At 32.7% G+C, this 21,256-nt stretch overlaps 1 protein-coding gene and 1 pseudogene across 2 annotated transcripts; both read left to right on the forward strand.

The window, feature by feature from the left end:
• Positions 1–3,015: 3,015 nt before the first annotated feature.
• LOC124846513 (uncharacterized) lies at positions 3,016–5,001 on the forward strand. The gene is made up of 6 exons (XM_047323784.2): positions 3,016–3,355; positions 3,424–3,618; positions 3,920–4,234; positions 4,312–4,473; positions 4,538–4,621; positions 4,689–5,001. The coding sequence occupies exons 1-6, from the start codon at positions 3,326–3,328 to the stop codon at positions 4,794–4,796; spliced, it is 894 nt and encodes a 297-aa protein (XP_047179740.1). The 5' UTR covers positions 3,016–3,325; the 3' UTR covers positions 4,797–5,001.
• Positions 5,002–13,337: 8,336 nt separating this feature from the next.
• Positions 13,338–15,666, forward strand: LOC124846512 (uncharacterized; annotated as a pseudogene). The gene is made up of 6 exons (XR_015781670.1): positions 13,338–13,546; positions 13,638–13,847; positions 13,921–14,204; positions 14,465–14,626; positions 15,053–15,136; positions 15,208–15,666. The product of XR_015781670.1 is annotated as an uncharacterized LOC124846512 (transcript).
• Positions 15,667–21,256: the final 5,590 nt, after the last annotated feature.

Here is a 21,256-nt window from a genome sequence, read left to right on the forward strand (position 1 = left end):
CAGCGAATGGTGATAGAGGTGGGTTGTCTGTCTATGAACTTTCGCTTAGTGAATGGTATGCGCTAAGCGAATTGTTTAAGTTTGGGAGCACTATCAATTTTATTCGCTCAGCGAGTGGTGGTAGAGGTGGGTTTTCTGTTTGAGGACTTTAGCTTAGCGAACATAATTGGTGCGCTGAGCGAAAATATCAGATTTTTAATGTGTTGTGATTCAATGTGAAAGTATATGAATATAAGTATGGTTCAAAATGGATTCAAGGAAAAGGTGATATGATATCAATGGTTTCATGGTTGGTAACTTGGGTTCTACGGGGAACTCCTTCGGTATGGTTTCAAGTGTTGATAGTATGAATAGTCAGAGTTAGTCAGGGGTTTATCCTGACATTCTAATGATCATCCAAGCTCAAGTAGAGAGTGATGAGTCATGTGGTGAGAATAGCAGGAGGTCCTAGTCTACGGGTTTTACCTTGGCCTAAGGCGAGTGATAACGGACTAACCTGGTGTGGTAGCTTGGGGTGGTCCAGCTGTTCCACCACACTAGTACAAAAACCTCTATAACTCAACATTCCATAGAATATTCGGATAGTCAGTCTAGGTTTTTGTATGTTAAGATGTTTGGGTTAATGTACGTGATATAAATTATTTATGTATGTTATATTATAAAGGTGATATGAATTGCTTTGTATCTAGCTTACCCTTATTTCTGTGTTGTATATTGTGTGTTGTTTCTCTTTGCGATGATCACCTGAATGATGTGAGCTTAGGGATACAGTCTTTCCAGATGTTCTAGTAGGAGGTGAGGATGAAGAAGGTGGGAAGTCAGATGATTCAACAGGTGTAGAGCTTGTCATTTGTAGATTTGTTTTTTTTTATAGTGGTTCCATTATCTTATATGTGATATTTCATTTTAGTAGTATTTTTACTATTAAAAATGGGATGTTACACAACTCAATTAATACACATTACATATTAGACGAGTATTGCAATACACATTATATGAGTATATGCATATAACAATTAAATAGAGTTTAACAATACACATTAAACAAATATGTCCATATATATTGATTAGACGGCCTAACAGTAGATACTAGACAAGTTTGGGAATTCACTGATTAAATAATTTTAACAATACACATTAGATTAATTTGTTCATATATTGATTTGTATTTTTAGCGAGAATATTCTACATATTTTTACAAAATCTATCATTTATATTTTTAGATAGTGAACTGTATATTTTTGCACATGCTTTATCTTTTTTATTTTTACAAAATTCTACTTTTCACATTTTTAGAGATATTAATTTTCTAAAACGATTTTTATTAATTTTATTCAAAGCTTAATTATAAATTTAAACATATTTTTTTCTCAATCTCAAAATCGTTTTTAATATAATATATATTTACTAAATAAATAACATATACTAAAAAAATTATGTATAGGTACAAGTTTAAAATCTATTATAATATAAGAAAATTACAAAGAATTTTACCTTCTTGTTCATATTTATTCTCCTAAATAATGTTGTTTAGAGTTAATTTGGTAAGTTTTGTAAAAGATTCCATTTTATGCTTTTTCAAGATGGAGTATGCAGATTTGATGATCTTTTACAGAATGGGATGCTTGAATATAATGATTTTGATGAAGAAACCAACATTTTGGTTTTCGCTTTATTCCAATTACACTTTCTTTGGGTAGAGATAGGAGTAGTTAGTTTGAATATATTACGGATTAAATTATAAGAATAGGACGAGTTATTTCTAACTATTGTAATTATTTAGGATGGTAGAGTTCAACATATTGAGCTCTAGTACACAAAGTAATGAAATATTTTTTTTTATTCTTGATTTTTTAAGGTTGGTACCATAAATTTTTTTTTTCATTCAAAATTTATTTAAATTAAGTGAAATAAAATAAAAAGTTAAAAAATGAAAGAAAAATTTATTGTTAATTTATTGATGATAAAAAAGTTATATGAATTAAGTAATATCATGAATTATCAAAATATTCTTTACTAAAATTTAATAAAATGAATTAAATTGAAAGATGAATAATTAATATCATGTACTACTATCCATAATTATAGAAAATAATTTAATGAAGACAAGTAGTTTTTAGAAATATAAATTAAAATAAAAATATATTTTGAATTAATAAAGAAACATTTTAAAAACTCTAATAAAAAATTATATTTTACAACATATTAACATTATTTTAAAAAATAAGTAAAATTTAAATTATTTTATTTATTCATTATTTTAATTATTTATCTTATTATAATGTAAAATATTAACTATTGTGTTATATGTTTTTTATAACATTTTAACACAATATACCTATTTTATTTTACTGATATATTAATATATTTTAAATTAAATTAAAAGAATGATATGTATTTTATGTTAAAATATTTTCAAAAGAATGTATATTAACCTAGGTTAATATATCATGTCTAGTGTGTAAACATAAATTTGGTGTGATTAACTATGGTTGGAATGTTCTTTATTTAACTGTGAAAGCAATGTAGTAAAGGAAAAAACACACTTGTGCCATCTTTCCTTTGATGAAACCAATTGAGACTCTGTTTTTCCTTTCCAACTCACCATAATGCCTTGAGTGTTTTGTTTCAATTCTCGCTTTTTCTTTTCCCTTTCATACTGTCACGTCTTCTAAGTATCATCTACCACCTCTTTTTCCTTCTCTTTGATGTCAACCCAACAATTTTAATTACTACAAAATTTGAAACTAATAATTCATAAATAAATTTATATAAAATTAATGCACATTCTTTAATACAAAATCATAACATAACAATTTTAACATTTTCACCTAATATGATATTATCAATTTATATTGAAATTCATGACAGAGAGACTCTTAAAAAGAAAGAATACAGCTTCTATTACCTTTTACTGTTGCTATAAATCAAGAAAAAGATAAATCATGTTTCCCTTGTTTGTTTTCTACTTAAATAAATGTATGGAAATCCAAAATTATTGATTTGGTGATGAAATCGACTTTGGTGGTGTACAACTATAAATATTCTCTTCTCTTCTACTGATGCAAGATGATATTTAGGATTTTCTTTTCATTTCATCATTTTATATATATACTACATTAGTAATCAATAAAATATTTGGATTCTCATTATATGTTTGTTTATTTGGATTCTCGTAGAGAGAGCATGGTATATTGAAAGTGTTGGTTCTATTATTAATCCTCGTGGAACTCGGGAGTATGGGTGGCTGTGGGGGCATTGGTGTGCTGACCAATTTTTGTTGCTGACTCCAGTATTCTCTCGCATGTTGGTGTGACAACAAGAAATGGCTAAGAATCCAGTGAAATACTCTGTGGTATGTATGTCTTGTCTGTGAAATTAGATGTTTTTGAATTAGGTTTGTTCTCAAAGTCACTAATGCAGGTTGACGCGTTCACCGATTCAGCTTTCAAGGGAAACCCCGCAGCAGTGTGTTTCTTAGGAGAAGAGAGGAACGAGGAGTGGTTGCAGGCGGTTGCCACCGAATTCAATGTCCCTGTCACCTGTTACTTGACTCGCATTATGGGAACTTCTAACAATCCACGTTTTCACTTCAGATATTTTACTCATCTTCACGAGGTAAAATTTTCACCAGTATTTAATACATGTTCTAATTGTCTTCTGATCAGAGATTCATCATAGAAAATTGTTCATTCACTTACTTATTTAGTGCACGTTTTTCTATACCGCATTATGACAAGAAACATTATCCGTAAAAGTTGTGCACCACACAGTAAGCACATGCACTCCTGATTTTTGGTAATAATGTCTCAGCTTTCTCGAAGTTTTCTCTATTCTTGTCCTGTTTGATGATGTTCAGTCAATGAGCCCCACTTGGTAGCAAAATATGTTCTTTGAGAATCCAAACATCACTGTACAGGTTAAAATTTGTGGCCATGCCACGTTAGCTGCTGCACACAAACTATTTTCGTCTGGTTTGGTGGATACCGATGTTATCGAGTTTTATACTCTATCTGGAGTAGTGACTGCCAAAAAGATCACAGCCGTTGATAACTGTAATGGTGTCTCAAACTTGCAAAATGGTGGAGTTGGTGATGGATTTTATATCGAAATAGATCTTCCTGCTCACCCTATTATAGAATGCAACTTGGATGAGACTTCACAAATTTCAGGGGCATTGAATGGTGCTTCCATCATTGATATAAAGAGGACAGAAATTGGTGATGACATACTAGTAATTCTTGTATCTTATCTTTTCCATATATATTATTTCCTAATTCGCATCGGTTACAGCTTTATGATTTGTCTTAGGTTGTGGTTACATCTGGAGATAATGTGAGAGAAGTGGAGCCCCAATTTGATGCAATAAGTAGATGTCCTGGAAGAGGGGTGATTATTTCGGGAGTTGCTCCTCCAGGGTCAGGATTTGACTTCTATAGTCGGTTCTTCTGCCCAAAAGATGGAGTCAATGAGGTAATTATTATTGTTCTTACATTGCATTCTGAATGTCTCCTTAAATAATGGTATTTACTTTCAGGATGAGGTGTGTGGGAGTGCACATTGTGCATTGGCATCGTACTGGAGCAAGAAGTTGGGGAAATGTGATTTCAATGCTTATCAGGTATTTTCCTTCTACCGTTGTGATTATCTTTGTTATGCGGCACTAACAAGTAAATTTGACTTAGCAGGTATCAGGCAGAGGGGGAATTCTCAAAATTCATTTTGATGAGAAAAGCCAAAGAGTGCTTTTGCGTGGGAAGGCCGTAACGGTGATGGAAGGCTGTGTTATGGTCTAGTTCTTTCCCTACCACTACGTCTCTTCTCTTCATTATTACTTGGTTGGAATAACTTTTTTCTTTTTTCTTTTAACTTTCTGTATTAGTTTACGATACATTAATTCCTTACGGGTTAAGCTGCGTGGACACCTTCATTTCGTACTACATGTTTTATTTAATAAAGATTGCATTACTTCCATAAATAAAATCTTACAATTATTTTCATTAATATCAAATTTAATCCATAATCATCTGAATTTATATTACTTTAAATATATTTCAATGATTTTTATCTCAAATTCATAAATTTTTATTTTAAGTATAATTCATTTTACTAGATTTGTATTGGATAATTTTTTAATTTTTGAAAATCTAAAGTCAAGTCATCAAGGTGTGAAATGTTAAGTTATATTAGACTTAAGTAAGATAAGACCGCATTAAGTTATGCCAATTTCATACAAGATCAAGCCAAGGTAAGTTTAAAGTCATACAAAGTTGGATTGGGTAAAGTTCAATACAAGACAAGTTAGATTGATTCACGTCAAACTCAAGCTATGCTAGACTAGACCTAGGTTAAGTTGGGTCAAACCAAACCTAAGTTAGATTGGATTAAGCCAAATCCAAGTTAGCTTGGATCGAACCATCTCAAGCCTAACTAAAGCTAGGTTAGGCCAAATCAAGATTAGTTTTAGCTAGGTTGAGTTCAAGTCAATTTAAGTTGGGTTAAAATCGTGTCAAGTTGGTCAAGTTGGTCAAGTTGCATTGAATTGAGCTCAAGTCAAACCAAATAAAGGTCAACCCATATTAGGAGTAGTCGAGCCAAATCCAAGTTAGGCTAAGTTAATAATGCTTATGTTAAGCTAAGCCAAATTGAGCTTATTTGAGTGGGGTTGTTAACTCGGCTCAGATCCACATCAAATTGAGTAAGCTTCAGCTTAGGCCAAGTTGAGTCATCCTAGGTCCACTTAAAGTTGAATCAACACAGTCCATTTTAGGGCGAATAAAATCAAACCCAAATTTTGTTGAGTCAGGGCACACACACAAGGAAGAATAAAGTTGAGACCAAGTTGGGCCAGGTTAATGAGACTTAGGTTAAGCAGAAACAGGTCATGCCAAGGTCAAGTTGAGTTGGACAAGGCCTAAATTGAGCCAAGTCAACCAAGATTCCACATTTAGTTGAGTGGGCTCCAATCCACATTGGTTTAAGTCGAGGTAAAGGTCAATTGAGTTGGCTCAATCCTAGGTCAAACTAAGTTAACTTGGTCCACATCAAGTCAAGTTAGAACAAGCCATCTCAAGTTGAATTGGATCTAGACCTAGTCAAACATGCTAGAGCAAGTGTGTAAGGCCCAAGTTAGGTTGAGTTAGGCTTGACCCAAGTTAAGTTGAACCTAAGTTGGATTGAGTCAAGTTGGGTTCAAGTCAAGTTGATGTGGCTTAGGTCCGTACTAAGCTAACTCAATCCAATCCTTACTTGAGCCTAGTCGACATGATCAATGTTAAGTTGAGTCAGGATGGGTCTTCATAAAAAAAATTAGGTTAAGACTAAGTCAGACCAAGTTAACCATGTATAAGAGATCTAGACTGAGTTGGATAAGGCTCAAGTTAGGTTGAGTGGCCCTAGGTCCATGTTACGACCAAGTCCAAAACAAGCCAAATCAGTCTAGTTGAGTCAATCGAACCAAGGTCAGGAAAGGTAAAAGTTAGGCCAAAGTGACATAGGTCAAGTTAGTTCATGCCCAACTTAAGTGTGGTTAGGTTGAGATGGGCCCAAATAGGTTAGATTGGATTGATATGTATCCAAATAAGTTAGTTTGAGTTGAGCTCATGTTACATTGGGTTTGTTCTGATCAAGGCCAAATAGAGACTAAGTCGAGTTAAGTCAAAGTAAGTTTAGGTCATGTTGAATTAAGTTTATGTTAGGCTTGGTTAAGTCTAGTCCTAGTAAAGATAGGTCAAACCATTCCTAACTCAGGTTAGGCTTTAAGTCTAGGTAAGCTCAAATCACGATAGGTTAAATTTAGCTTAAGCCAAATTTAATTTAAAATGTAGGAATATGAAATTCTTCTCTTTTCTTATTATTTGAAATCTATAAAATTTATCTTCAAATTCTCTATCTGACTTGAAATTAATAGAACATCGTCGAGTTTGTTTTTGTTAATATGTCATTGTCTAAATTGAGATAGGATACCATCAATTCAATATATATACTTTTTTTTTTGTTAATATCAGCAAAATTTTTCTTTTAGATTAAAATAAACTATGATGATTTTTCTCATAGTCCCCATCACCAAGATTTGTTTGGTGATATAAATCACTATTTTTTTCTTTGTTTATTAGTCAAACATTAATGGTTGTTGGCAACATATGATTAATTGATTTTGGTGATACTTGTATAGTTTTTGTTGGTTTCTCTCTTGATGACTTATTATCTTAATTAATTTGATCAAAATGTAAAATATGAATCAATATCTAAAATAATCTTGAACATATTTACATAAAAAAATTTATTTTATGTTACTTTCGAACATAATAGTCGATTATACATGTTGAGATTATAATAAATTATCTAAAGATGATCAAACTTCAATTTTACTCAAAATTACGAACTTTCTATTATTTCAAACTGTTTTGAAAAAACACAACATTTTATAAATAATCAAATTATCAATTATTTTAGACAATAATTATTATATTAAACTTATTTAAGAAATATCTCACATTTATTAATAATTGGTTATGTTTTATAATAATCGATAGAAAATATAGTAATCGATTATTTTAAACATAATTTATTAAATTAGTAAGTGGCCTTAAAACTCTTTTAAAAGAAAAACTCTCTTTTTCATGCTTTTTTTTTTCAGAAAAGAGAGCGGATCATTATTTTCTAAAAGAGACATAATGAATGTCATACGTTACTTATTGTTTGGAAGGTGATCATGCTATAGATTTTTCATTTTATAATTAGTCATATCATAGATGATATCTATCTTTTATATTTCTTGTGATATCTATCTTTTATATTTCTTGTCATTTGATTTGAATTTGATGCATGTGTATCAGTGCAGCTAATTGAGTATATTCATTAACTTAAAATCTTTTTGAAATATGTTTCAAGAAGTGAATTATATATATAATTCTACTTACATATAATTAACAAATTCATATAAAATTGTCTGGATTAATTAAATGTAAATTTAAAAAGAATCGAATTAGTATAAAAAATATTTATTTATTTCTTTGATATTTTTTTTTTGTATTTTTTTGGAGTTCATAAATTGTTCATCACTTCATAATAATCTTTCTTTATTGACAACTTATAAAAGGTTTTCTAAATTATTTTTAGTTGTTTTTCTATCTATGTCAATCAAAATTTGTCACATTTATTTCTTCAACTAAGGCTAATTAGGTTATTTAGGCTAATAATGTCAACCACAGTTTTCTTTTCACGTTAATAAAATATTTTTCGACCAATGTAATTCAAGGTTTTTTAATCAATTTTGATAGAAGATACTCTTTAATTGGCATTTTTATCTTGTAATGTAGGCTAGTGATATTTTTATTTAATTGAATTTTGTAGAAATTTTCTCAGCCAATATTGGTAAGACTATTTTTAAGTGGATGTCGATAGGATTTTTTTTTGGGGTTAAAGTGTGTAGTAATTGTTTTTTTCAATGTCTGGAGGAATTATTTGTTTCTCGATAAAGATGGCTAGTGATATTTGACGATAATTGAAATGCTTTATACGAAAAAATAAAATTTAATATATACAATTTTTTATCTAAACAAAACATTTAAATAATTAAACAATTAAAATGAAAAAGAGTTGAAACTTAATATATTTTAATTTCTTAAAAGTGATTAAATTTCCTATAAAATAACAATAAAATTCTTGTTAGCATATTAAAAGTATAATATATAGAAAAGTTATAACAACCTTAATACGAAGAAACAACAGATTGTTACTAAACTAAAAATAAATATTGGGAGATCACACCTAACTAAACTTACTAATTGGATGAGAAGATTGTATAACATTTTATCATGGTAAATAGTGGATTAGTATAACAAGTATATTAACATGATTACTTTTCAGTGCCATAAGAAAAAAAACTACAGTCTTAGTGCAACAAACTCTAATTTTATTAATTTTATTTAAAATGAGTAGGTTAATATAATTGAATATGCATTTGATATTTAGTAATTAACACATATATTTATTAAATTAAAGAAAAAATTAAAGCTAATGTAATAATTTAAAATTTAAAAAATAACCCAACAAAGACATATTTTAAGATTAATTATATGTTATTTTAATTTTTTATCTTTAAAAAACACATATCAATTATTAAAAATCAAACATGTATTATATAACTTAACCATTAATAAAACTAAAACAAAATAAATAAAATTACTTTTTTAAAAGAATATAATTAAATATATTTTTAGTCCCTAAATTATTACATATTTTTTGTTTTCGTTTCTTCTCTAAACTTTGATCTATTATGTTTCTCTCCTTTTAAAAGGTTACATATTTAATCTATCATACCCAATGCGCACGGTAGTTTTTTTTATTTTTTATTTTATTTTTTCTAACGTGACAAACACTTTGTTACCTTTTAAGACATGTGTATTATGTCCTAAAGTTGGAGAAATAATTCAATGACAAACAATGTGCTACATTCCCAACTTGGTAAGATCGACAAAACACGTGTAGTGTGTTTTCATGTTAGTAAAACATGTAAATAGTTTGATGGGAAGTCCAAACAACTTGATAAGGTGAATGGATAATTCAATTGCTCGATGGAAAGTTTGGATGGCTTGGTAAGATGCATGGGAAACTCTGTTAGCTTGGTCGAAGTTCCATATAGGTAAGGTGTATTAAGAACTCGGATAATTCAGTGGACTGTCCAAATAGCTTGGATAACACTTTACCGAGCTCTCTAAACTTTTGACTAAGCTATCTGAGTTCTCCATTCACCTTACCAAACTATATGAACTTTCCATCAAGATATCTGAGTTTTCCATTCAGGTTACCAGGATGTTTGGACTTTCCACTGAGTTAGACAAATATCTTGTTAACATGGGACATAGTACACGTGTTTTGCCGACCTTACCAGACTGGGGACGTGGCACATTGTTCATGACCAAGTTATCTTGTTGACTTTAAGACACAATACACATGTCTTAAACAGGTTTGGAATGTAATATATCGTTTGTCACGACAGAAAAAACTAAAAGCATTGGTAAAAGAGAAGTAAATCCATGACTTTCAAAAAGAAGAGGAACAAAAATGGATTAAAATTTAAAAAAGAGGCAAAACAAAAAATACAAAATAATTTATAGATAAAAACATATTTAATCCTTAAAAATATGTTTACATTTATTTTTCTTAGTCTTTTAATATATATTAATCAATCGATTCTAACAAAAAAGTATAATGAAAAATCATAGAAAAAAAGTAAAAGAAAAGAAAACGTGAGAATTAGTGGAACAAATAACAAAATTGAAAAAGCATGAAAGCACACTGTCCATATATATGTTTTACAATACCAATTTAATGTAATGAACTTTAACAATGATTAGTTACATAGGTGTATTTAGGCATGTTTAGTCCTTTCAAGCCATCAATGTGAGGCATGTTTAAGAACAGTTGATTTGGTTCAAAACTTTTCAAGCAAGCTTTTTTTAGTAATTTTTTATAACTGGAATAATGACTTGTACACTTGAATGGAATTGAAGGAGTGATTGAATGAATTTGAGAGGATTTAAAGGTAAATTTTTTGTTGATTATTTGAGTGGATTTGGAGGTAAGTGAGAGTGAATTTGGAAGTAAAGTTTGTGAGAATTAGTGTAGGATTTGATTGATGTGACAGATTAAAAAAATTTACTTTCAAATTTACTCTCACTTACCTCCAAATTCACTCAAATAAACAACAAAAAATTTACTTTCAAATCCATTCAATCACTCTCCCCCAAATCCATTCAAGTGAACAAAGTGTAAGTGTTTCAATGCATACACTTTCACATAACCAAATTCATTTAGATAAGACCAAATTCATTTATGTTGTGTTCACTTTGGGGTAAATTACTGTTTAAGCAGTTTGACGAGCGATGATTTGAAGTGAATTTCATGTTCACTTGCAGAGAAATGCGCAAATAGATTTGAAGGGAAATGCGGGATGATGTGTTTTTCACTCATGGAGTTGGGAGAAGAGAAAGAAGGAGTGAACTTTGATATTTGCATACAATTATTTCTAAAACTTTTTTTGTGTCAAAGTAAACCTACACAGAATGTATTACAATATATATTTTTGAATGTAAATGTCAACCATTTTTGAATTACATATTTTTTGTTTCTATATATCCAACTCACTCTTTTTTTAATTGAATATTTCCCCCTCTCATTCTATCAACCTGAAAATGGCAAACTATCAATTTCATGAGATTTTGAAAACTTTTTTCCTTTAAATTTTAACTTCCAAACGAATTTTAAATTTAGAATCAGTTTTAAAATTATAATTTTTTTACATTTTTAAAATTAATTTTAATAATTAACGTTAAGTTTTTACTTTTTTATAAATATTTTTACAATTAAATATAACATTAACAATCATCATTTTATATTACTTTAATAACTAGGGATATTTTGCTAATCTTTAATTTCTACCAATTAAACAATTTTTTTTATCTATTACATCAATCAAATCTTACACTAATTCTCAAAAACTTTACTTCCAAATCCACTCTCACTTACCTTTAAATCCACTCAAATAAACAACAAAAAATTTACTCTCAAATCCATTCACTCACTCTCCCTCAAATCATCTCCTCTAAGTGAACCAAGCCTTAGGTAACATTCATACTCTCAAGTGAATTTCACAAGCACATAACAACGCCTAAAATCATAAATCAAAACGTCTAACACACTGCTTGGCTTTTTCAAGATAAAACCGCAACTTCTACAAAATTTAAAAACTTACATTCAAGTAAAAAAAACCATCACTATCCATCCACCAAATCCACTCAACCTCGGGATGTGACAACATCAACCTCTGAATCATATGCAACTTTGCCCAGTAGCCAGTAAGTTCAACATCCAAATGAGCCAAATTATACACAATTTCAATCCTGTGTAATCTACAGTAATCAATCTTGTTCTTAATGGACTTCAAGAGGTAATGATCTCTAATAGGGTTATCACAGGTTTGGGAGGGGAAGCAGTGAGGAGCAAGATGCGAGATTTACCTATGATGAAATTAGGGTATTGAGGGTTTTGAGTGAGCCAATTTTGGCGCTCTTGGTTGTCGGGATCAGAGGGGTCGACATCGGATCGGATGTCGGCGAGGATGCGGTTGGTCTCCTCGGTAAGGTTCTAGTTGGCGGTGTCGGAATTGGAGGAGTTGAGATTGATGCCAATGGTGCCGCGGAGGACGAGGATGGTGACAAAGCCGCATAGTATAGTGATCTTGATGTTGTTGAAGGTCTTTTGGATCTGGCGGCCGCAGGGGTTCTCGATGGCACGGCCTCAGGCGTTGGAGGTGGAGGTGGGTAAACGGGCGCTGGTGCTGCGCTTGTGGTGATTGTCTTGCCCCTAACCCTTAGTGCCACACAATCACAAAAACTAGACACATAATTAAGTTTTCTCCAAGATAACAGCTACACTGTTAGAAATTTGACGCGGTAACAAAAAAGGATTAACTTGACTAGTTTTTTCAAAAGTTGGGATAATTTTTAACTTTTTTTAAAAAGGTAGGATGATTTTGTACATTCTCCCTCTTTTGAGGGACCAAAAGAAGTATTAAACCAAAAATTAAATATAATTGAATCAATGATATAATAAAAAATAAACTTAATTAAATAACTCACAAAATTTATCAACCAAAAAAGCAATAAAAATTAAAGTTGACAACATTCACTTTCATATAATGACTTTGATTTACCACCCTATGAATCCATACTCTGAAAAACTATGCGTGAATATCAAGTTGAAAAAATATAAACGCTCACTAAATCATCGTATATGAAAGGCTGATTCAGAAATAAATTTTAAAATTTGTTAGATGCTTCCTAACAAGTAACAACAACACTAAAATCACAATCAACACCTCTAATATGCTCTTTTGACATTTTCAAAATAAAACTGCAATTTTTAGAAAACTCCAAAAATTACATTCTTATACTCAAATTAAAGATAATTAAATAAAAAAATATAATACAAAAAAATCAAATTAATTAATAAGAAAAAGTTACGGATCAAATAAGCACTAGACTTAAAAGCTAACAACATTCACTTATATATAATGACTTGGATTTATCACCCATAAATCAAAGCTCAGAAAACAATGAATATAAAAATATATATAAAAGGTCACAAACATTATGAAATAGACCAACAAATTTCACATATAACACAAGGTTCACAATCATCTTACCAAAAAATTAACACTTTCCCTAAATTACATCAGCAACTTCCCAATTAAGACCCAAATACAATGAAAATCCTAAAACTAAAAAATCCGCATTCAGTAAAAGAAACTAAACTAAATCATATGATATGGTGCTAATGACGCAATGTGAACGTGCAGAGATACGAATGGTTGAATAAAAAAGTGCAGAAATTCTATCGTGTTCTTTTGACCAGTTGAACAGTTCAGGCTAGAGAACTGATAACCCTGTTTCTTCTTCTCTGTCCTGCGTTAGAAATTCTATCGTGTTCTTTTGTGTGGCGTGTCTTCTATATGGCAAAGAAACCTGTCAAATACTTTGTGGTATGTTGGTGTGTTTGTTGTTAATTGTTATTAGTGCATCGTTGTAAATTAGGTTGTGTGGTCAAATCGACTTGTCTGAGTTTATAAACAGGTCGACGCATTCACTGATGTACCATTCAAAGGGAACCCTGCAGCAGTGTGTTTCTTAGAGGAAGAGGAAGAGAGGAGCGACCACTGGTTACAAGCTGTAGCCGCTGAGTTCAACATCTCTCAGACTTGTTTCTTAACCAGGATTGTTGACTCTCCCAATGGCACCTCTAATCCCCGTTTTCGCCTCAGATGGTTTACTCCTATTACTGAGGTCAGTTTTCTCAAATTAGACAAAATGCTTTGGTGGAACCATTAATAACATTATCTGGGTCACCCTTTTGCAGGTTAAACTTTGTGGCCATGCCACATTAGCTGCTGCAATACCAATATTATTGAATTTGTAACGCTATCTGGGTTATTAACTGCAAAAATAATCCCAGCAATCAATATCTCCAGTGCCTCAAACTTGCAAAATGGTGAAACGGAGGATGGCTTTTACATTGAATTGGATTTTCCTGCTGATCCTGTAACAGATTTCAACTTGGATCAAACATCACTTATTTCTGGGGCCTTGATAGGTGCTTCCATAATTGATATAAGGAGGACCCAAGTTACAGATGACTTACTTGTAATTCTTATATCTTCTCTCTTCCATATTTACTACACACATGATAAATATTTCCCAGAAAACAGAATATCCTTGCGTATGATGAAGACCATATTTTCGTCATTATATTTAGATGCACATTCATACTATCAGCTAACCTGCTTGATTAATGAAGAACAAATGTATTATATATCTCATGTTACTTTTCTCTGCAAAGTAGCTAGGTGTGTTTTGTGCAATTGGTGCGCACTGAACATTATGAGACTTATGTAATTTCCTAGGTTGTTGTCAAATCTGGGGAAAATGTCGCAGAAGTAAAGCCACAGCTCGATGCAATAGTTAAATGTTCCGGAAGGGGAATAATTGTTTCGGGGATTGCTCCTCCGGGATCTGGATTTGACTTCTACAGTCGATTCTTCTGCCCAAAATTTGGAATCAATGAGGTATGTGGCTGAGATATTATGATTGTTATATTATATTTCTCTACTTGAATTGGTGAGTTCTGCTTAATTATTTTGCCGACTATAGACAGCAGAGCTAAGGTAAAGTATAGATTGATTTTTAACTCAACCATACTTATGCAATTTTTGAACTGCATAATCCGTTAAAACTCCTGTTCTATTTCCTGTTGTTTTACCCTAATACTATATATCATGTATCACATCTGGGATCTAATTTCACTTTTAATTAAACAAAGGAACTTTGGATCAAGATACAGACTATTTCATGTGCTACATATTTTTACAAGGTCCACAGTTAGGTCACTTGGTGGAATGGGACGGATATTAAAAGCAAAAGCAATCTTCATTGAAGTTCATTTGATCAAAAATTAGAATAAATGAGATAATTTTACTGGTTTTAACTTTCAGGATCCTGCTTGTGGGACTGCACATTGTTCCTTAGCATGCTACTGGAGTAAGAAGCTGGGGAAATATGATTTGAATGCTTATCAGGTACTCTCCTTTCACTCGTTGGGATTATCTGTCTCATTGTCATACTAATATGTAGATTACAATTCTAACAGGCATCACCCAGAGGAGCAATTTTCAATATTAGTTTAGATGAGCAGAACCAAAGAGTGCTTTTGCGTGGGAAAGCAGTTACAGTGATGGAAGGGTGTGTTCTGGCCTAGTTTTATTTATAGCATTGCAGATTGTGTAACCAGAATTGAAATGGGAATACTGAAGTTTTTATGATGCATTATCCCAGCAAATCCGTGTATGATACAGTTACCCACAAACTTGATTGTGTTTGTGAAGTTTAATGATGCATGCAGGTACATTGATAGAGAGGAGATTTGATAACATAAAAGACAGAACATCTGTAGTAATTATAAAACCTTGACCATCACAGATTTCAAAAGAAAACAAAAAATAAAAAACATGGAAACATAGTAACAAACACGATACTAAAACTTCAACACAAATGTTTTGATAATTGTTCAAAAATGGACCACATTTCACATAGTATATGGGCCTACTCCTTAAAAGGTATAAGGTATAAGATTGATCTATTGATAAAAGTTAAAAAGAAGAATAAGAAATTCGTGAATTTAATTTTCTACTTTGAAAGATATAAAATTTATTTAAAGATTTGAAGGGAGAATGAAATAGATTCTGGATTTAAGTCTCCTATTAACAAAAATTTAAACTTAACATTGTCTATAAAAAAAATACTCCATCTTCCATCACTCCCCATGAAATGAAAAATTCTATCAACGCTGTATATTGCAACTAGCCAAGTCTAGAGACAATTTGTACATACATTTCTATGCTGTAAATTTAAGAAGCAAATAGAAGTATATGCATGTTAATATTACCATATTGTGTTGAGTTTTGTTATGCAATCAAAGTCTCAAAATGTAGAACTCTCTTGAGTTCCGCTATTTTCCCCGTACCTTAAACACATACACAAAAAATATTAACAATTTTTTATAATAATTTTTGGATAATAAATTACGTATTATTATTTTATTAATTTGTTTAGATTTATTTTAAAAAAAATATTTAAAACAGTTAATCACGAATTAACATATTAAATTATAAAAAAAATTGTTAAAAAAATTATTAAAAGAATATTTTTAAAAATATTAAAAAATCAATATATTTATCAAGATTAATAGTTATTTAATAAAATCATAAAATTTTAAAAAGAAAATTGTAGTCATATTTAAAACATCAAAATCGTTATATGTCACTATATTTCAAAGGACCGCGATATTCCAACAACCATTTCTTAACACTTTTTTTACAACGCCACGTGTCCTATTTTCATTGGTTTGGTTTAAAAAAAATATTTTATAAAAACCTTCGAAATGGAAGTCCGTAACCCTTCTTTTAACTGAAAATCCGAAAATACCCCTTTCTCTGTTTCATTGGAAACGAAGTTCCCGTCTCGTGAAGGTCCCATCTCCTGAACGTGTTTCGTGCCTCTTGACTTAGCTTTGTATGTGATTGTTCTGTGTGCGTGGTGTTGTCTCCCTCCATTTTCGTAAAGGTGGTGTTTTTCGTACAAGTTATCGTGCTGAATGGCAAGGTCCGGTGACCATTGTCCGACGACGGAAATGAACAACCTTTGAAGACGTATGTTAGGGTTGGATCCCGAATGCGTTACAAGGGAAGAGCACTTAGGACTCCATACACCGGAACCGTAGTGCTTAAAATAAAAAATGAGTGATATGTGTATTTAGTTGATTAATGGAAAGTAAATGATCATTGTAATCATTGTAAATAGATTAAGAAAACAAAGTGTAATGTATCGGATTTATTTGAATGATATAAAATTTGAGTTTTTGTTTGAGTTGGTCTCATTTTAGTTTTTGAATACCATTGTTATTATGAGTTGTGGGTTTGTGGATTTTAGAATGTGGTAAAGTTTTGTGTTTGCTAAGTTGTAGGCTTGTTTGTAAGATGTTGGTGTTTGAGTGGTCATTATGGGTAACATGGGTGACTTATGAGAAAACCAGTTCATTTGAATCATAATTTTAGTGGGGGGTGATGTCCTGTGAGGCCAAGGAGTGTTGAGTGACCCCTCATGAGTGGGGGGAGCAACTTGTGCAAGGGATGACTGAGAGTGCTGAAGAAAGGCTGTGGTAATCGTTTACAACTCCCTCGTAAACGATTACCCGAGAGAAAATAAGGTTTTGTACAGAAAGTCCAACACAGGTAGTCAGTCAGATTCACAGGGGTGACCATTGTCAAAAAAAGTGACTTTTAGGCACTTTTGCACTTGTCTTAGGCTGGTCCTGGTGTTTCAGTGGTGAGAGAGGGTGGTTGGTGATGTGATTGTGTCCCAAGGAGTGTGGAGTAACCCCTCATCAGTGGGGGGAGCAACTTGTGCAAGGGATGACTGAGAGTGCTGAAAAAAGGATGTGGTAATCGTTTACAAGTGCCTGGTAAACGATTACCCGAGAGAAAATAAGGTTTTGTACAAAAGGTCCAACACAGGTAGTCAGTCAGATTCACAGGGGTGACCATTGTAAAAAAAAGTGACTTTTAGGCACTTTTGCACTTGTCTTAGGCTGGTCCTGGTGTTTCAGTGGTGGGAGAGGGTGGTTGGTGATGTGATTATGCCCCAAGGAGTGTGGAGTGACCCCTCATGAGTGGGGGGAGCAACTTATGCAAGGGATGACTGAGAGTGCTGAAGAAAGGCTGTGGTAATCGTTTACAACTCCCTCCTAAACGATTATCCGAGAGAAAATAAGGTTTTGTACAAAAAGTCCAACAGAGGTAGTTAGTCAGGTTAACGTGGGCGACCATTGTGAAAACCAGTATGATTGGCATAAATCCCATGGTTTTAACTTGATTTTGTTGTTTAAGTGTGAGTATAGGGTGAGAAGTGATGTTTTGGCACCCCGTGATGGAGGAAAGAAACAATGTTTATGAGATGAGCAACTTGGGTGAGATAACATGCTGTCAACTTTGACCTTTACTTGCTATTATACTGATAACTTTTCCCACCGACCTCCAAATGATGTGATTCTTTTTTTATTAGAAACTAGACTCAAAAATCTTTCCAATGACTACTAATTTGTAATTTTTGGACATCTGAGTTGGTACAGTTTATTGTTTCAAGTTAGCGTTTCATATATTTTTGCCAACTCTCACCTTTGCTTGTTCTTTTGCTCATATCTTTCTCCACCGAACTCCAAATGAGTTGATTCTTGTTTTGTTGGAATCTAGACTCAAAGACCTTTCAAATTATGCCTTGGAAATCAAGTTTACACCTTCTTTGACACTGTAATCGATTACAAGGACACTGTAAACGATTACCCGAGAGAAAATTGGAATTTGTACAGAAAGTCCAACACAGGTACTCAGTCAGGTGAACAGGGGTCACCATTGGAAAAAGAAGTGACTTTTAGGCACTTTTGCACTTGTCTTAGGTTGTTCCTTGTGTTTCAGTGGTGGGAAGTGATGTTTTGGCACCCCATGATGGAGGAAAGAAACAATGTTTATGAGGTGAGCAACTTGGGTGAGATAACATGCTGTCAACTTTGACCTTTGCTGGCTATTTTACTGATAACTTTTCCCACCGACCTCCAAATGATGTGATTCTCTTTTTATTAGAAACTAGACTCAAAAATCTTTCCAATGACTACTAATTTGTAATTTTTGGACATCTGAGTTGGTACAGTTTATTGTTTCAAGTTAGCGTTTCATATATTTTTGCCAACTCTCACCTTTGCTTGTTCTTTTGCTCATATCTTTCTCCACCGAACTCCAAATGAGTTGATTCTTGTTTTGTTGGAATCTAGACTCAAAGACCTCTCAAATTATGCCTTGGAAATCAAGTTTACACCTTCTTTGACACTGTAATCGATTACAAGGACACTGTAAATGATTACCCGAGAGAAAATTGGAATTTGTACAGAAAGTCCAACACAGGTACTCAGTCAGGTGAACAGGGGTCACCATTGGAAAAAGAAGTGACTTTTAGGCACTTTGCACTTGTCTTAGGTTGTTCCTTGTGTTTCAGTGGTGGGAAGTGATGTTTTGGCACCCCATGATGGAGGAAAGAAACAATGTTTATGAGGTGAGCAACTTGGGTGAGATAACATGCTGTCAACTTTGACCTTTGCTGGCTATTTTACTGATAACTTTTCCCACTGACCTCCAAATGATGTGATTCTTTTTTTTTATTAGAAACTAGACTCAAAAATCTTTCCAATGACTACTAATTTGTAATTTTTGGACATCTGAGTTGGTACAGTTTATTGTTTCAAGTTAGCGTTTCATATATTTTTGCCAACTCTCACCTTTGCTTGTTCTTTTGCTCATATCTTTCTCCACCGAACTCCAAATGAGTTGATTCTTGTTTTGTTGGAATCTATACTCAAAGACCTTTCAAACTATGCCTTGGAAATCAAGTTTACACCTTCTTTGACACTGTAATTGATTACAAGGACACTGTAAACGATTACCCGAGAGAAAATTGGAATTTGTACAGAAAGTCCAACACAGGTACTCAGTCAGGTGAACAGGGGTCACCATTGGGAAAAGAAGTGACTTTTAGGCACTTTTGCACTTGTCTTAGGCTGTTCCTTGTGTTTCAGTGGTGGGAAGTGATGTTTTGGCACCCCATGATGGAGGAAAAAAACAATGTTTATGAGGTGAGCAACTTGGGTGAGATAACATGCGGTCAACTTTGACCTTTGCTGGCTATTTTACTGATAACTTTTCCCACCGACCTCCAAATGATGTGATTCTTTTTTATTAGAAACTAGACTAAAAAATCTTTCCAATGACTACTAATTTGTAATTTTTGGACATCTGAGTTGGTACAGTTTATTGTTTCAAGTTAGCGTTTCATATATTTTTGCCAACTCTGACCTTTGCTTGTTCTTTTGCTCATAACTTTCTCCACCGAACTCCAAATGATTTGATTCTTGTTTTGTTGGAATCTATACTCAAAGACCATTCAAATTATGCCTTAGAAATCAAGTTTACACCTTCTTTGACACTGTAATCGATTACAAGGAAATTGTATACGATTACCATAGTATTTTTTCTACAGATTGGCTCTACACTTGTCCAACTTGGTCCCCTAAGTAAGAATGGCTTCTTCTCCACTTCTTGGTGTCACCTCCCATCACTTTCCACTCTCTACCTCGACTGAAACACCAACACCAAGTAAATACAAGTGGACTTGTGCCTGAAAGTAACAATTTTTGCCAATGATCACCCATGACACCACAACTGACTACTTCAGTTCAACTTTCTGTACAAAACAGTGATTTCTCTCGTGTAATCGTTTACCAGGCCACTGTAAACGATTACAACAGTGTTTTAGTTTTACAGACAACTGCAATGTCATTAAGTGGTATTGGTTAGTGGTATTGGTGTTTTACTCACAACTGCAATGGTATTAAGTGTATCATAAATTGAACATTACATAATAAATGTCGGGAATTGAGGAACCAGTTTTAAAGTAAACAACTTCATTAAATTAAAGACTTGAAATTATCAAAGTAGTAACTGTGGTACATAGTTCTTTATAATGCAGAAAATAAAGCCTAAACAACCAATTTTAAGTCTGAGGATTGTTTTCAGAAGCCCTTTGGAAGTGTTGCAGTTGTTGTTCAATGTTCCCAACGCGCGATTGCAACGCATCAAACCTTGTAGTGATGACCATGTCCATGTTTTCAAATCTTGTTTCAAGGGCAAGATGGAGGACAGAGCGACACACAAGATGGAAGGGTTTCCTTGTGGACGACAGACCGACTACGGTAAAGATTGAACACACAGCCACACAGAATATCCAAGGTTTCAACGCACGTATTGAAGAAGGAGGAATGGAAGTTTCGAAGACGAACGAGAGAGCGAGAGAACGAGAGAGCGAGACACTGGAAGGGTTGAACGAACGTCTTTCCCACCCTAAACCGCCAAACCCAATTCTTAAAATTTCAACCTGAAAATCCCAAAATACCCCTCGCCCCGTAACCCTTTCTCTGTTTTAATTTCAAATTACTGAGCCAATGAAGCGCTGACACGTGACATTGTCAAAACAGTGTTAAAAATACGTTGTCCAAATAACATTTTCCTATTTTAAAGACACAACATCTACAAAATTCA

Source organism: Vigna umbellata, chromosome 8 (genome assembly GCF_029865625.1).
Source record: "Vigna umbellata cultivar VRB3 chromosome 8, Vumbellata_1.0, whole genome shotgun sequence".
In the NCBI taxonomy this organism is placed as follows: domain Eukaryota; kingdom Viridiplantae; phylum Streptophyta; class Magnoliopsida; order Fabales; family Fabaceae; genus Vigna; species Vigna umbellata.

What these genes read in the sequence shown, in the direction of transcription:
- LOC124846513 (XM_047323784.2), top strand. Translation starts at nt 3,326, where the DNA reads ATGGCTAAGAATCCAGTGAAATACTCTGTG. An exon ending in AAATTGGTGATGACATACTA is followed by an intron (nt 4,235 to 4,311) that starts GTAATTCTTGTA and finishes GATTTGTCTTAG; the next exon opens with GTTGTGGTTACATCTGGAGA. An exon ending in GTGATTTCAATGCTTATCAG is followed by an intron (nt 4,622 to 4,688) that starts GTATTTTCCTTC and finishes TTGACTTAGCAG; the next exon opens with GTATCAGGCAGAGGGGGAAT.